Source organism: Terrapene carolina, unplaced genomic scaffold (genome assembly GCF_002925995.2).
Source record: "Terrapene carolina triunguis isolate 2854851 unplaced genomic scaffold, T_m_triunguis-2.0 Scaffold247, whole genome shotgun sequence".
Classification (NCBI taxonomy): Eukaryota; Metazoa; Chordata; order Testudines; family Emydidae; genus Terrapene; species Terrapene triunguis.
The window spans coordinates 13,842,065-13,858,808 of NW_020664598.1; the positions used below are offsets into that span (position 1 = coordinate 13,842,065).

At 43.6% G+C, this 16,744-nt stretch overlaps 1 protein-coding gene across 3 annotated transcripts; it reads left to right on the forward strand.

Moving 5' to 3' along the window:
• Positions 1 to 416: 416 nt before the first annotated feature.
• SSBP1 (single stranded DNA binding protein 1) lies at positions 417 to 8,893 on the forward strand. Of its 3 annotated transcripts, none has more exons than XM_024195729.3 (7): positions 417 to 469; positions 1,979 to 2,031; positions 4,364 to 4,424; positions 6,005 to 6,145; positions 6,853 to 6,940; positions 7,190 to 7,278; positions 8,742 to 8,893. In XM_024195729.3, the coding sequence occupies exons 2-7, from the start codon at positions 2,008 to 2,010 to the stop codon at positions 8,783 to 8,785; spliced, it is 447 nt and encodes a 148-aa protein (XP_024051497.1). In that variant the 5' UTR covers positions 417 to 469; positions 1,979 to 2,007; the 3' UTR covers positions 8,786 to 8,893. The 3 variants fall into 3 exon arrangements, with proteins under 3 accessions (XP_024051497.1, XP_024051496.1, XP_024051498.1); XM_024195728.3 differs by lacking the exon at positions 417 to 469 and adding an exon at positions 689 to 817; XM_024195730.3 differs by lacking the exon at positions 417 to 469 and adding an exon at positions 1,037 to 1,197.
• Positions 8,894 to 16,744: the final 7,851 nt, after the last annotated feature.

The following is a 16,744-nucleotide window of genomic DNA, read 5'->3' on the forward strand; positions in this document are numbered from 1 at the left end:
CCCCCCCCCCCCCAGCAGGGCTGGCACAGTGCCTGCAGGGCTCCGTGTGGCTCTCGGGAAGCTGCCGGTATCTCCCTTGGGCTCCTAGGTGCAGGGTGGCCTTGGGGGGGCTCTCTGTGTGCTGGCTCTGCAGCGCCCGGGGGCTGGGCAGGCTGGCGGGGGCAGCACGTGTAGCCCCCTGGCCGCCCCTACGCCTAGGAGCCAGAGAGTCGCACCAGCCGCTGCCTAGAGCCCAGAGGTCGGCGCTGCGCGGAGCCTGCCCCGCCCACTCCCCGTGACAGCGAGCGAGGGAGGGGGGGTGGCGTGAGCAGGGGCGGGGCCTAGGGAAGGGGCGGGGCAGGGCGTTCCGCAGGAGGGCACGCGGCTCAGCCAGGGCGCTGCTCTCTCTCTCGCGCGCGCGCGCGCGCGGTGGGGGGGGGGGGCGGCCGCCGGCAGCAGCTGAGGCCTCGGCGCAGGCGCGGATACTGCGGTAAACGCAAGTGCCGCCTGGGCGTCAGCGCAGCGCCGAGCACCCGGCCCCCTCCCTAGGGCGGGGGATGCTGCGGGGAGGAGCCGGATGGAGCCCCAGCGCAGGGAGGGAACCGCCTTCCCCTGGGCCCGAGCCCAGTCGCCGCCGGAACTGCGGATGCGGGGTTGGGTTTCCGGCCGGACCCTTTCCGCTGTCACCCGCTCGCAGACGGAGGGGAGGGGAGGGGCTGGGCTGCTGCGCGCGCGTGTTTCCGGTGCCGAGGCCGGTTCCAGTCTCAGACCCGCCGCGCGCCCAGAGCCGGACACCGCCCGGCGGCGCCCGGAGGACGGAGTCCAGCCCCAGCGCGTGGTGAGCGCGTGACGGCCCAGCCCTGGCGCCAGAATCCCGGGGTGCTGCGTCAGCCAGCGCCCCCGCCCATCTTAGGTCCCCTCCGCCACCCCTGCTCCCTCCCACTGCCCCCGCCTCTCCTAGGGCCCCCTCCCCGCTGCTCCCCTCCCCGTCCCGTTTGCCAGCACAATCCCGGGGGGAGGAGGGGCGGTGCCTCGTTGGGCTCTGGCCGGGGTTTCTGTGCTGGGGGTGGGAGCAGCACAGGAAGGCCTCTCCCGGCAGCGCCCCGGGAGCTTGCTGTGGCTGCACTGGGGCCAGGGGCAGGGCTGCGCTGTAGCTGTGGGGCCATCAGGGTTTTGAGCTGCTTTGCCCCGAATGCCAAGGTTTTGTAATGTGGGCAGGTCTGTATTACAGAATTACATAGGCATAATTGTGTTGTTCAGGGATGTGGAAAATCCGCACCCCTCAGCGATACAGTTGTACTGATCTAACCCCCAGTGTAGGCAGCGCCATGTCAACAGGAGGGCTTCTGGCCACATAGCTACCGACTCTCACTGAGGTTTATTAACTATGGTATAGTAGTATCTGCACTGAAGCGCTACAGTTGCGCGGGTGCAGCTGTGGTACTGTAGCCTGTGTAGACCTGCCCTGTGATTTAAATGAGACTATTAAAAAGTAACTGGTTAGTTGGATTTAGTTGGCCACGGTCAGAAGACAGGATATTGGGCTAAATGGACCTTTGGTCTGACCCAGTATGGCCGTTCTTATGATCTGAGGTGTGCTGCCTGGGGCGGTGGGGAGACTGTTAAGTGGCAGTATCAACTAATGATTTAAATAGATCTGAGACACTGTCTACAATTATGTTGGCATAATTTATGTCGCTCAGGGGTGTGACTAAACCACCCCCCTGAATGACATAAGTTACACTAACGTAAGTGTCCATGTGTCAGATACTGTGTCAGTACTTCCGCCAGTTTAGCTACCGCTGCTCACAGAAGTGGTTTTATTATGCTGATGGGAGAGCGTTTTATTAAAGCATAAAGCATCATCACCAGATGTTCTGCAACGATGCAGCTGTGCCACTGCAGCACCGTATGTGTGAACGTGACCTAACCGGGAGGAGAAATTTAATGCTCATCCTCTTTTGTTTTTTTCCACCCTTCTATGTTCTCAAATACACAGTCTAATCACAGAAAAAGAAAACCGCAGAAATGTTGCGCAGGCCAATAATACAGGTAATAAGTTACTGGTTTTGTTAAAAAATTTAGATCATGCACAGTCTAATGATGTATAGTCTAGTGCATGAGCCATTTAAATAGTAACATAATTAACTATGTGCAGTATTGTTCTTATGTTACCATTAAAAATAATTGCATGCAAAATCCTTCATCTTAATACACTGTTAAATACTCAGTCCTGCAAAGTTGTAAACGTGCCTAACTCTCTGCTTGTGAGTATTCCTATGTCCTTCCATTTTTGAACTTGAAGCGCTTTAACCAGACATCCTAACTATAATTTTTTTTCTTTAAGGTTGTAAGAAAAAATATATATAAATTATGTATGTATGTATAGTAAGCAGTGTTTCTTTTCTTTCTGTATTAAAGTAATCAAGGCTTTAACTACTCTTCCCATCCTAGGCTAGCTGAATCTTGCTCTGGGTGTCTGTCACACATTAATATAATGATATATTGTATTGCTTACAAGTGCACATGTGTTTCCCTGTAGGGGGCTCCAAAACAAAATAGTTCCTGTCACCACTATTGAATGAGTGAGACTGTTTTCTTTGCTGCAATAATCAAAAATTGGCTAATTGAATACTCTCTGTAGACCCATCAAATGATACCATTCATCAGGGTTCCTTAGGATTTCCTCAGTAACTGACAGCTGGCTCTTACTGTTCTCCTTAAGCAAGATTTTCCACAACTAAAAGCCCTTCTTTACAGAGGTATGACCTGAGATGGTATTTGATCCCATTACACCCACTGTTGCAAACTTATGCAGTGATATCTATTTAATGCTTTAATACAGAAAGTATTGTATCATAGTTGCTCCAAAAATTTTCTCTCGTCCCAGGACTGGAACTGCCATGAGGGTCAGTAGCCTTCTTTCTGTTCCAGCCCCACTAGGTAATTGAACTACAACCCAGAAGGTAGCAAGGCTCTCCACCAAAATATTTGCAAAAATGTATCTGTCATAGATATTAATTTTGACTCCACAATTCTCATTCTCTTCACCATCATCTTTAACTGTAAATTGTATCATATTTCCAGTTTAAATTAATAATTCATATCCATCAAACCATACTCTGTGATAAAGAACTTGTACAACTATCCCATGTGGATAGAAAAGTCACAGGGGATTATTACAGTACAGTATGGAATACTTACAACATCATATTAAATTCAGTTGTAACATATAGGAAAAGCTCTTCCTACGTAAACCACCCCCATGCCATGCAACCGTACATACTGCAGAGTTGAATCCATTATCAGGAAAAATAGAAGTTTCCCTTTGTGTCTGTCTGGCCTCATGTTATTTCTTCCACCCATCAGGTATACTGTGCCTCATTTCTTTCATAAACACTGCAGAACCTGTGGGGGAAAGATAAACTGTGAGCTTTCAGCTTGTGGGAATATAAGAATGTATTCCAAGATTTTGTTTTCTGGCGTTAAATTAACAGTCATTATAAGCCAAATGAAAAATGGTTCTATAAATCTGACTGGCATACACTGGGCATTAATTCTAGATGTCTTGTACGTAAAAAGCAAATTGCCTCAGTAGGTGGCCAAATCAATATGCCAAAGCATTTTTCTATTGCATTTTGCATTATCCTCTATTTTAACATCTTTGTCACTAGAAGGATTGTCAGTCCTCTTTGCTCCTTCTGCCACTCCCCTCGCCCCTTGTAGGAAATTTACCGTACCTACAGTCCTTGTTTATGGATCTTGTACAGATATGCTCCCTGGCTTTCTGCAGCTATTGCCACTTTCTTCCTCCTCTGACATGGTACTTGCAAGCATTGAGTCTTTCCTTCACGTTTCTCCCCTTACGTTTACCTACAGTGAGTCTCAAATTTTTGTGGCACTTAATTGTTTTTAGCTTTTGAAGGGTGGATTGGGGTCACTGCACCACTTATGTCAATAAAATCGTATGTAGAGCTGCTGTTATGCATGTCTTGTCTGTACCCAAAGTTAAGCAGAAAAATAACAAAAGAAATCAATACCAAGTGTCTGTAAATATATTTTCTACTAAACATCATATAGAAACAGCGATAGTTGGGCAGGAAATTTCCCAAGGGTTACTAGCTGAAGGTATGGTTTCAGGACGTTAGCGTTTCCCATCTAGCCCTTAAGATCCAAATTCAGCAATGCACTAAACACATGCTTGACTTTTAAGTGCCCGCGTAATCCTGTTAGCTTCATTTTACTGAACTGGACCCTACTTCAGAAAATACCCTGAAACTCAACTATTATTCTTTATTTGTTAACTAAATCTCTTCAAATTATCGGAGAACTGGTGTTCAGGATTGACTGGCGTGGAGCCTTAAACATCTGTCTGTCCTCCTAGGTGCTTCGTCAGTTTATAAGACACGAGTCTGATTCAGCCAGCTCCTTGATACTTGAAAGATGTAAGTAGATGTTATTTGTTTGAGAATCTTAGTACTAGTGAAATGTGCCTGATGGGTCTGCCCAGAGATGTATTATGTCCTCTGCTCGCAGAAGAGGCTCCTGTACAAGTATAAGCACTCAGAAACCATGGTGATGAGCACATTATAAAAGCCTGGATAGATATCTGCTTCCCCAGAGTGACCAGCAAATGCTCTTCAGCAAAGAGTGAGAGTAAATTCCGTCTCCAGGCCCATTCAGTCCTCTTCCTCTCTGCTAAGACTACTAACAGTCAAACGTGTGGTGTCTTTAATAAATGTTATAATATCTTTCTATTACTGTTGTGGAAGAACAAGAAAATATTCCTTTTTCTTCAAGAATCATCAGCTTTTACTTTGTGTAATATCTTATTCCATTCTGACTTTTTAATCATGCTGCATTTGACCTCTTAAGGGAAACTTAATGTTTTATCTCATCTAATTTTATCTGATCTTATTTCTGCAGTGATGTCTTCAGAAATGTTTCTGCTTTTGCGATCCAACCAGTGAAAATAGAAGGCAGGCAGTTGCTATTAAATAATTTATTAATTTACAGTGCCCAAAAGTGTGCTAGGCACTTCATGGTACAACTATTAATGCCCCTTAAAACTTACATTCTAATTTTATATATATAATGAATTGAGTGGGGATAACAAAACAGTAAAGGGAATGGGCCAAAGAAGGACTAGGGTTACAGTGATAAATTGAGTAGCTGTGAGATTTTAGATATGTGCATATCTTGGGGGTACAAAAGGTCTCTTCAGGACTGTCTTCCAGACCACCAAGGGTAGAAGTGAATGCTTTCTACCGCTGGAATTCTAAGTGCGAATTTATAGCCATGGCAGGCCATGAAATATTGGACATAAAACTTATCATTCTTATTACTATGCCATTCTGACTACTATCTTGTTTCACCCACTCCCTTTTGATTCTGACATGATTTTAGTAGTGATAAATTGGCAGAACTAGAAACCATCGTACCACCTGAAAGCTTGAAATCTTTTTCAAATGATATAAAGCATTTGTTACTAACGCTAGGAGTCAGTGAGACCTTGGCTGTTTAAAACCCTGTTGGAATTAAAGTGCAAAAAAGAAAAGGTGGTAATCATCAAAACATAACTTTAAGGTACTTTAGCTTTGAGTAAGGCTTGTTGTAATGATGGGGGGAAAGAATTATTGCAGCTTTGTTGTGGTAAAAATACAAAAGTCAAAATTTCATTTTTAAAATTCTTTTTGTGTGTATGTGTGTGTGTGTATATATATATATTTTTTTTTAAAAAGTATTGGGACAAGGAATAGAAGAAAATGAACAGTGTGAGCAGATCCTTCACCCCTCAGAGATGTTGGTCAGCACTAGTGTAGGCATCATTAGAAGTCAGAGAATCTGGATTCCTTGGGTTTTGTGATAAGTTACAAGGATAGTCGTTTATCAAGGTTAGAAAAGCTGAAATTGATACATGCAAAAGTTCTTGGGACCAGTCCAAGCAGTCATCCTGAACTTTAACTCTTTCAAGGATCTCTCCTTTTGCACCTCAGTCTGATATTTTCTGTCCCACACATTTCAGCCCTGAATCGTATCCAGTTACTCGGTCGAGTAGGACAGGACCCTGTTATGAGGCAAGTGGAGGGAAAAAATCCTGTTACAATTTTTTCTCTCGCGACAAATGAGATGTGGCGATCAGGTGAAAGTGAGGTGTTCCAGGCAGGTGAGTCTGTGTAGTTATTGGAGTGGAATAATGTGTTTTTCACCTGTTGTAATGCTGTTTTAACATTAAATAATACCAATCCAGATCCTTTGTTGATGTAAATCCATGTAGCTCTATTTATGCCAATTTATACTAGCTGAGGAGCTTGCTTATCATGTATATCCAGGAAGCACTTTAGTATTTCTCAAAGGCATTTGTTGAATAGTGATTTGTGGCAGACTTTTCTAAGAAGGACGGAGGAAGCCTCCAGCTATTGCTCGTTCATCATTTCACATAGACTTTGTGGGGGTGGAGTAGGTTCCATTCTCCCATTACCTCCCACTGGAGATGAAATGACTACATCTTTGTTTAGATGCCACTTTCAATTTGTAACTGCATACTTTTCTCCTAGCCTGTGTACAACGTGCAGGCTGCAGGGAGAAATAATTGCATGTAATATGAGCCGTGGTTTCTAAACAAAGGTACACAGTATATGCTCTCTCATTATACTTGTATCATGTTGCATGGTGTTTCTGGCCCTGAAAGGAAGAAGAGTGGAAGTTTCAGTAACAGTAAATTTCCATTTCTCCGATCAATCACTTGACTTCTTAGCTGAGGAGCACTTAAGTATTGAAACAAGCCCTCCGCATTTTGTTGTGTTAGAGAGAGAGGACATGGCATCCTTCGGCACCTTTTTCATTCATTATTCTTCCTTTCATGTAACGTAGGTGATATCACCCAAAAGACAACGTGGCACAGGGTCTCTGTGTTTAGGCCAGGCCTGAGGGATGTGGCATATCAGTATGTGAAGAAGGGGTAAGTGGCGTAAAAAGAGTGCTTGGGGATTGAATGCCTTAACAGTCAGTCAATTTAATGTGAATCAGGCACAATGGGGGTGGTTTTGTGTAGATGTTAAAATAGAAGCATGTTGTGCTTAAAGCATTTAGTGCTCAAAGACTACAGACAAATGAGGCAAGATCTCTGAACTCTAAACTGACAATTTATAGAATAAAAATAATGATGTAATCCTCCTGCCTGTGAACTGAATTCTTATGTTCCTGTTAGTGCTCGAATCTATGTGGAAGGGAAGATAGACTACGGTGAATATACAGATAAAAACAATGTGAGGCGGCAGGCCACAACAATCATAGCAGGTAACAAACTTTATTAGTCAAACCATCTTGTTTTGCCATTTTCAGAAGTGAAGGGGAACAGAGAAATAAAGTGTGGTTTATCCTCATTCCCAAACTTCATAATTTGGAATTTTGAGAGAATGTATCTGTGGTTATATTTTTAGTTCCTGGTCTGTGCCAGTAGGTGTCATCTGACACAGTTTATGAAAAGAATTAGGCAGGAAAGAGGTAGCATTTGTGGATTGCTGAAAAGTTGCTGACACAAAGCAGTGAATTGTAGCAAGTGGGTGTTTGTGCATTTTCTCTGCGCTGCACATCGGAGAGAAAATTGGACATGTACACTGCTGTACAAGGTGGGCCTTGTTGAAAAGTTCACTCTCAACTTCAGCAGGGAACATTTTTCTGTCTAAGCCTTTGATTTCAGGCTTTCCGCTAAATGTTAAGGTCTTCTCCCTGTGAAAGGAGTGTCATGTGGATATAGTTAGATGCGGAATTTGGAAAGTAGGAGTGAGGTGGCCAAGAATAGCAGAAGAGGGAGGGAGCGAGCGAGCAGACGTTCCTTGGGCTAGGAACAATCATGAAGAAAGATGGAAAGTTCAGAAACTCGTCCTCTTTGCTTCTGTAAACGGCAATGATTTTTTTATTTTTAATTATGTGACTTATTGGAGAGATCAGTCTCCTGAAACTTTAGGGGGGTTGTTTTTAGCAATGGGCCCCAAAATGCTGAGTTATAAAGGAAACATTCGTGTTTCAAAACTGTATAGAAAGTTGGGCGAGAGGTGAACAAAACATGCACTTTTAATTTTTACTTTTGGTTGTTCCCGAAGTGCAATGTTCTTGCTGTCATAAACCCACTTGTTCAGATAGCCCAGCACATACTGCACTGTGATATTGACCCTTGTTATTGGCACACTTTCAGAGAGCCTGCCTGTAGGTATATGGCAAGTCTCTTCTTTCAGTGGTTCTCTAAAGTTTTCTTTTTAATAGCTCTTTAAAGTACGGTTATTGAGAATTTAGGAGACCACTGGAAGTTAAATGTGGACTTTCCTTAGTCCTGCTCCATGCTGATTATGGGGGGGATGATATCAGCTCATTGCATTTTGGGATATCCAGCATAAGCAAGACATTAGCAGTAATAATAGATTTATAAGAGGGACAAATTCAAATCTTTTTTGAAAATGGCCTCTAATGATATATTTGGCCATTAACCCTGTTAGACGCTTGTGGACACATGCTTAAAAATACCTATGTTCACCTTGAAAAGGTCTCTTGACCTGGGGAAAAGAGAAGAGAATCATCTGTATCCATCAGTGTTAATTTTCATGGGATACTTGTTCTGGATATTGAAACAGTACAAGCCCCTGCATTTTATTTTTAACTTCCCTACAAAGTAGCATGTGTGTGTCTGTGCATATAGATATGTGCAGCAAGACAAAACACTATCTGATCCTGAAAATTAACTACTCTGTTGTATTTCCTTTCAGATAACATTATTTTTCTGAGCGACCATATCAAAGAGAAGGTGTGAGATGTTTAGTGCTTGGACCCATGCTATTCCTTTCATTTTATAGTATTTCCTAATTCTGAAATCATGCATATTGCTGTATTTCTGTAAACAAATTAAAAAACCCTTTTATATGGATAAAGGAAGAACTGTGGTTTTTGGTCTTCAAGCTTTGGCCTCTGAATATGTTTCTTTTACTACTTCTCTGTTCTATCCTAAGGGGCAGCCCTTGGGACTATATCAGTTTGAATCAATACATTTATGATTAGACGTTGCATTTCTGAGTTTCTTGGGCATTTTTAGCCTGTATTTATTACAGGCTCCCATAATCCCTGGTTATAATTTTAATTCCAATCCCTGGAAAATTTACTTAAATCTGTGCCGTACTTGTTTTCGTCCACCAGGAGGAGCTGTAAATGCACCACCAGATGACTTTCTTCCACTGCTTCTCCATTTAGAGCAGGGGCGGGCAAACTTTTTGGCCTGAGGGCTGCATCGGGTTTTGTAAATTGTATGGAAGGGCGGTTAGGGGAGGGGGTCATGGCCCGGCCCCCACCTCCTATCTGCCTCCCCTCCACCCCCCACCCCCCACCCGGGACTTCTGCCCCATCCAACCCACCCTATTCCCTGACTGCCCCTCTGGGACCCCTGCCCCATCCACACACACCCCATTCCCTGTCCCCTGACCACCCCCGGATCCCTGCCACCCCATCCAACCCCTCCTCTCATTCCTGAAGGCCCCCCCGGGACCCCTGCCCCATCCAACCACCCCTTCTTCCTGTCCCCTGACTGCCCCCTGCTGCCCCATCCAACCCCCCATCCTTCCTGACTGCCCCCCCCCGGGACTCCTGCCCCCATTCAACCCTCTGTCCCCCCCAACCACCCCGCCCCCTATCCACACCCCTGCCCCCTTACCACCACCCCGAACTCCCCTGCCCTCTATCCAACCCTCCCTGCCCCCTTACTGCGCTGCCTGGAGCACCGGTGGCTGGCGGTGCTACAGCCGCGCTGCCACCACGCAACACAGAGCACCGGGTCAGGCCGGGCTCTGCAGCTGCGCTGCCCCAGGAGCTCACAGCCCTGCTGCCCAGAGCATTGTGCTGGCTGCGGGGGAGGGGGAAAAGCAGGGAAGGGGCCGGGGGCTAGCCTCTGATTTAGAGAGTAACATTGTTGCACTGTAGACACTTCCTGTCTTTGGAGGGAAGGTCCAGAAGTCTCTGTTCCAGCTAGGATGGGATGGGATAAAATGTTCTCTTATGTTGTAATCCTGGATGAGCTGTCAGAGCAGCCATGAGTTTCATTATTGCCATATCTGATCAAAGTAATCTATGTAAAAAGGATGCTAGTTTTATTATAAACTGTAGCTATAGAGACTCAAATTCCTGCATATGATCCCAATGGGGTGGGGGGAGAACCTGGATGGTGGAAATCCTTACCGCTGGAGTGGAGGAAGACCGCATGTTTCATCTCTCCGGGCACAATGTAAAACACTTTTATTTTTATTTTTTTGCGGACTTCCCCTACAAAATGGCTAGTGAGATTATCCCCTTTCCTTGTGTTTCTCCAGAATGATCCTAGCAATGTGATCAATTTGGAGAAAATGGTCCGTTCCTGGATAGGAAAGCTACTACTTACATTGTTGTATCTGGCCTCTGGATTACTGCAGTGATGGGTACACTGGAAATTCTTAGCTAGTTACATGGGTTGGTGTCTACATGGAGGTCATGGCATCTTTTAAAATGAAAATGAAATGGAGAATAAAAGTTTAAATGTGCTATCTTCTAGACTGGTTCCTTACTGACCATAGTTCCTGCCCTTCCCACAGTTGTCTACATCCAGAACTAAATATGTTGGGGTTTTTCCTGAGGCTGAGAAGAGAACAAATATTTTGTGGTCATATATAGACTGAGGCTGTGGACCACAGCAGTACCAAGGCTGTTCTGTCAGTAGCAGTAACACCTTGTGCCACCTCAGGTTCCTGACTTTCCTGGCTATTGAAAGTGTTCATGTAAATATGAAGTGCTCCATTATTTCTGTACTGTCCTGTGCTGCTCTCCTGCCTCCAGATCATGCCACCAGAAGCACAGTCACACTGGCAGGTGACACTGACTTCATGCTCATCTGATAAACTTCAGAAAAGCAAGTGGGTGGGGTGGGTGTGGGGAGGTAGATCTTGCCAACTGAATGACACAAACACGTGCTAGCTCAGCTTCTGATCTTTGGCTGGAACTAAACTCTCTAGCTTTTGTAAAGCATCAGCACTAATACCAGATGACAATCTTCTATACCAGACCCTTGGTGTCTAGAAGGAATACCAGATATTAGCAGAATCCTCTAGACTTTAAGATGAAATGTGCTTGTCACAAAAACCTGATTAAAATGACCTTTTGGTTAATCCCACAGGTGGGCCGTAGATTGGCTTCTTTTGTTAAAATGGAAAAGGTCAATATTGCATATCCCTTTATTTGAGATTGAAGGCAAGAGGAGTGTGAAAGCTGTGTTTGGCTGATCATCTGGCAGTGCATTCTAAAGCAGAGTAGTCCAAAGATGGCACATTGTGTCAGTTATCTATAATTTTTACTGATTTCTGATCCAGTTCCAGATTTGCTTTAAGGTGTTTCCCTGTTATCTTTAAAGCCCTGAATGTGGTAGGCTCTAGGTTTTAGTGACTGCCTATCTCTCCACAACCCACCATGACCGCTGAAATCAACTGGGATGATGCAAATGATGGAGCCTACTGTAAAACATGAGACTTGAGCATGAAGACTTCTCAGTAGAAGGCCCTTAACTGTTGAACTCGTACTGGAGATAAGCCTGAGGCTTGTTTACTTCAGGAAAAATGTAAGACTCATCTCTTGGGGCAGACCTTCCTTCAGTAATGGTCACTGATAGTGGCCCACACACTGACCTCTACCTATAAGTCTGGATCAGGAGAGAGACTGAACTAGTACAAATTGTGGGATTATCCATCAAAATTTAACAGATTTGTTCATGCTACAAATGATTTTCACTTTTCCTGGGTTTCAGTGTTGTCTTTCAGGGAATGGTGTTCAGCTTTCTCTTGTCCTAATTAACCTCTTGGGCAACCTTGATTATTGGCACTGATTGGATCTCCTTACAGAAGCATTTGACCTTGAAGAGGAATTACTGTATTTGTAGCAGGTAAGAGTATGAGGTTTGCAATGCCCTTCGTTATTGAAGCACTAGTTTGCAACGGTGTTGTGAATTTCATAATGAGATTGAGACAAAGCTGTAGGACTGCAAACCAAGTCAGTTGCACTCAGTCTCCCTGCTTCCAGAACAGAGTGGGGGAACCCCTCCCCCCCCATACTTGTTTTTGGCTGTAATGCTTCGATTAAGGGAGAGCTATGGGCACGGTGCCTAATATAGCATTTTGAACATTCACATGGCGAAGAACGCTTTTAACCTTTACAAACGTGTAACTTATATTTGAGAACATAGCTCTAACTTGCCCAACTTCACATATGGGATAACATGAGGGGTGCTCAAAAAATAGCTGGTAATGAAGTGGGTCTGATTTCTTTGGCAGACATGTCTTCCCTCGCTTCTGTTTCATGATTCATCACTTCTGATGATAATTAGTGTAGCAAACTGAATAGAGAGTGACTGGATGGCTTGGGACTGGTAAATGGATATTGGAGTCTTTTTACCACTTGGTCTCTGGTTGAATCTAGCCCAGGTTAGTGCTGCCTTGTGATGATTCCCTAGTGCCTTACGTGAAATTAATTGGTGTTTCAGTCCCATTCCTGCTAGCCATCATGAAGCCAAACATCTACTTGCGGTATAAGTCTCAGCAGAGAGGTCATGAATTGTATAGGCAGGAAAACTGTACTAGCCCTTAGAGAAGTCCCTGCAGGTAAAAGGTGAGAGAGCTTAACTAAAGCAAGCTTGTGTTGCTGTCTGCGCACTTATTATGTGGTTTAATAGAAGACTTTCTTCAGTACTGTCAATCTTACATTTTGTATTCTTTTACTTAGTCTTTGAACACACTGAGGAAAAAATCTGCTCTCATTTACACCTCTGCCATGATGCTGAAGGCATTGGGGTTACATGGGTGTAAAATAAAGTAGAATTTGCCCAGTATGTTGTTTTCCCTTTTCCCAATACATATGACAATAAAACGTACATCCAGTGAGTTTTTCCTAATGTCCAGTGTGAGTATATCTGTTTTCAGCCCTAGTGTAGTGGCCTCGTATCCCTTACCCTTAGCTTGTTTGGCCTTCCGTGCCTCCGATACCTTCCATCAGCCATTCTGCTTCAAAGAAAAACTGCAGCATTTTCCCTACCTATGACCTGGCCTATACCCAGAACAACCTCCTTTTTTCTACCTCCCTATATGTCAGAGGTCAGTGTTTGCAAAGTATACCATTCAGTAACACTCTCGTATGTCAGACAACCACACCAAATAAGGTTCTAGAAGATGAGGGAGAGGAAACAATTTTACACAAAGAGAGAACCATAAACTAAAAGATAAACATAGTGCCTGGATGTATAGGATGGAAAGCATTGCTAGATTGACCCCCAACATGAAAAGTGTGAAATATTGAAAAATAACCTGGATTTATAGCATGGTAGAAACTAGTCTAGGCTCTGACCCAGGTCAGAGGAAACAAACATGAGGGGGAAGATTCAGGAGAGTGTAGGGATAAGCATGTCTGTGTATGGTCCTTACCTCTGTTATAGCATTCTTGCTCTTGTAGGTGAAGATATTTATCTTGGCTGTTTCCTTAGCAGCATGTCTGCTCATGAACAATGACACACAATATATTCAGTTTTGGGTATTAGTTGCTGTTCCATGTACCAGGATACTGGGTAATTTATATTCTCTGGAAGGATTCTTTGCCTGCTCTCTCTTTCCTCCTTTCTGGCACTTGGTACACATTGCCACTTTCTAGCAACCTCTTCTTCATACAGTTTCTTCCCCAAGAATTGTTCTACAGCCCAAAACTTCAGTCTTGCACATGTATGTGGCTGCTCCCATATAGTGCTAACGACTTTATACAGCACCTTGTATTGCATACACAACAGTTCTATTTCTGACTTCCAAACGGAGGCCCTTTACAAGCAGGATAGATTGAAATAGCAGAGACTTAACACTCATTTTAATAAAATAGCAAGCACAATATATATTGGATAGATGGGGTACCAGAGATTCACTGCTCCTGTAGCAGTGCTAGATGGACAGCTGTGTAGATTATACTGTGTTTATTAACAGCAGTGGTATAACTCAGGCAGTGACCATGGAAGCTTCCCCATACCACCAGTTTGCTTCAGCTCCAACCAGGCTGGGCCACCCCAGGGAAGAGGGGGAATTCAGTCTCCACATCCATTCGATCAGTGGCTTTTCTGCTGCAATTGCTAGTTGTGGGTGGTGGGTTTTATGTGACCACCTGTCTACTGAATTTCAGTCACTTAATTCAGTTCTTATAGGCTGATGAACAGGCATCTGATGGTAATAGGGGAGATGAAAGGCACCATAGCCAATGGCCAATCCCCTGAGCCACTCTCTCTCTTGTTTTGCCTCTGGTTTTTACTATGAATTGTTCTCCCTCCCTTTTTTATATGGGTTCCCTTTTGAATACTCCTGCAGTTGTGACCTGCTCTCCCCATCCTAGTTGAAAGTTTAAAAGATTCAATTATTAGAGACCTGTAATTGACAAAGAGGATGGTCTAATTTGGGAAAGGAAGCAAGATTTGGGTAGGGAGCCATAATTGTGCTTGCTATGGAAAGAATGGCTAGGATGGGAAAGGGAACTCACTTGTTTACCCGAAGTATCCATTTTCCAGACACTGCTTTAACAGGGAAATGGGCTCATTGTGCAGTTCGTCAATTAAAGCTTCCTTCCCAAAAGAAGCATTAAGAGGGGAAAGTTCAGTCCTCTGCCCCTGATCAAACACCACCTTGCCTAACCCTGGATCCTCTGCACATTCACTAAGCAAATAGTCAAAGTCACAATAGAGCATCCACGTTCTCATTTTAATGTGGTTTTTTTTCTGTGACTTACAGAGCAAATACTACTGTCCTTTACCTTTCTCACTCAGGCAAAATGTTTAGTGCCCTAGTCCAAAGAGTCTGTGTCTCAGCAAGTAATTTTAGAGGGATTTAATTTCAGCCAGCAAAGTGGTAGGCGACCCTTTTGTTAGAAAAGGGTTTTTCATCCAAAGAGTGTAGCCACAAAGGCATTTAAAACAAGATACCTTCTAATGAAAGAATAGACATTTCTGGAAGAGGACTTGCACTTTCAAATATCAAGACCTACATATTTCAGGGTTGGCCCACTGCCATTTATTTGGCAACACTGTTTACAAGCCTGGGACACAGTGAATTTACACCTCTTGGTGCTAATAATATGGCTTCGGCTGCTTGTACTGTACTGAGGTGCATGATCTATAACAATTTAAAGGCACTTATCCTAACAAGATAATTTGTAAAAATGGCTGGGAATTTTCCATCAATGTTCTTCGGGGGAAAATGCAATTTCTACAAAACTGAAATTTTCCATAGGCCTTTGCTGAAATTTTTCAATTTTCCAAAAGGGAAAATCAAAACTAAATATCTTGTATTTAGGTTGACCCAAGCTGGACAATTTGGTTTGCTGAACCAAACAAACACTTAGTGTTGGTCTGTTTGACATTTAATATGTATCTTGTTTGAGCTCCTGTGGTGCCTGATGGGAGTTCTTCATGCCCCTATTACATAAGAACATGAGAATGGCCATACTGTGACAGACCAAAGATCCATCTAGCCCAGTATCCTGTCTTCCGACAGTGGCCAATGCCAGGTGCCCCAGAGTGAATGAACAGAACAGGTAATCATCAAGTGATCCATTCCCTGTCACCCATTTCCCAGCTTCTGACAAACACAGGCTAGGGACACCATCCCTGCCCATCCTGGATAATAGCCATTGATGGACCTATCCTCCATGAATTTATCTAGTTCTTTTTTGAACCCTGTTATAATCTTGGCCTTCACAACATCCTCTGGCAAAGAGTTCTACAGGTTGACTGTGCACTGTGTGAAAAAATGCTTCCTTTTATTTATTTTAAACCTGCTACCTCTTAATTTCATTTGGTGACCCCTAGTTCTTGTGTTATGAGAAGGAGTAAATAACATTTCCTTATTTACTTTCTCCACACCAGTCATGATTTTATAGACCACTATCATATCCCCCCTTAGTCGTCTCTTTTCCAAGCTGAAAAGGCCCAGTCTTATTAATCTCTCCTCATATGGAAGCCATTCCATACCCCTAATCATTTTTGTTGCTCTTTTCTGAACCTTTTCCAATTCCAATATATCTTTTTTTGAGATGGGGCCACCACATATGCACACAATATTCAAGATGTGGGCATACCATGGATTTATATAGAGATAATATGATATTTTCTGTCTTATTATCTATCCCTTTCTTAATGATTCCCAGCATTCTGTTTGCTTTTTTGACTGCTGCTGCACATTGAGTTGATATTTTCAGAGAACTATCCACAATGATTCCAGGTTCTCTTTCTTGAGTTGTAACAGCTAATTTAGTTCCCATCATTTTATATGTATAGTTGGGATTATGTTTTCCAATGTGCATTACTTTGCATTTCTCAACATTGAATTTCATCTGCCATTTTGTTGCCCAGTCACCCAGTTTTGAGGAATCCTTTTGTAGCTCTTCGCAGTCTGCCTGGGACTTAACTATCTTGAGTAGTTTTGTATCATCTGCAAATTTTGCCACCTCACTGTTTACCCCTTTTTCCAGATCATTTATGAATATGTTGAATAGGACTGGGCCCAGTACAGACCCTGTGGGAGACCCAATTTATCTCTCTCCATTCTGAAAACTGATAATTTATTCCTACCCTTTGTTTCCTATCTTTTAACCAGTTACCAATCCATGAGAGGACCTTCCTTCTTATCTCATGACAGCTTACTTTGCTTAAGAGCCTTTGGTGAGGTACCTTGTCAAAAGCTTTCTG

Bases quoted from the DNA above. Each gene is read 5' to 3' on its own strand.
- SSBP1 (XM_024195729.3), top strand. From the start codon at position 2,008: ATGTTGCGCAGGCCAATAATACAG. The intron at 6,941-7,189 runs GTAAGTGGCGTA...TGTTCCTGTTAG, and splicing joins TATCAGTATGTGAAGAAGGG to TGCTCGAATCTATGTGGAAG. The intron at 7,279-8,741 runs GTAACAAACTTT...ATTTCCTTTCAG, and splicing joins GGCCACAACAATCATAGCAG to ATAACATTATTTTTCTGAGC.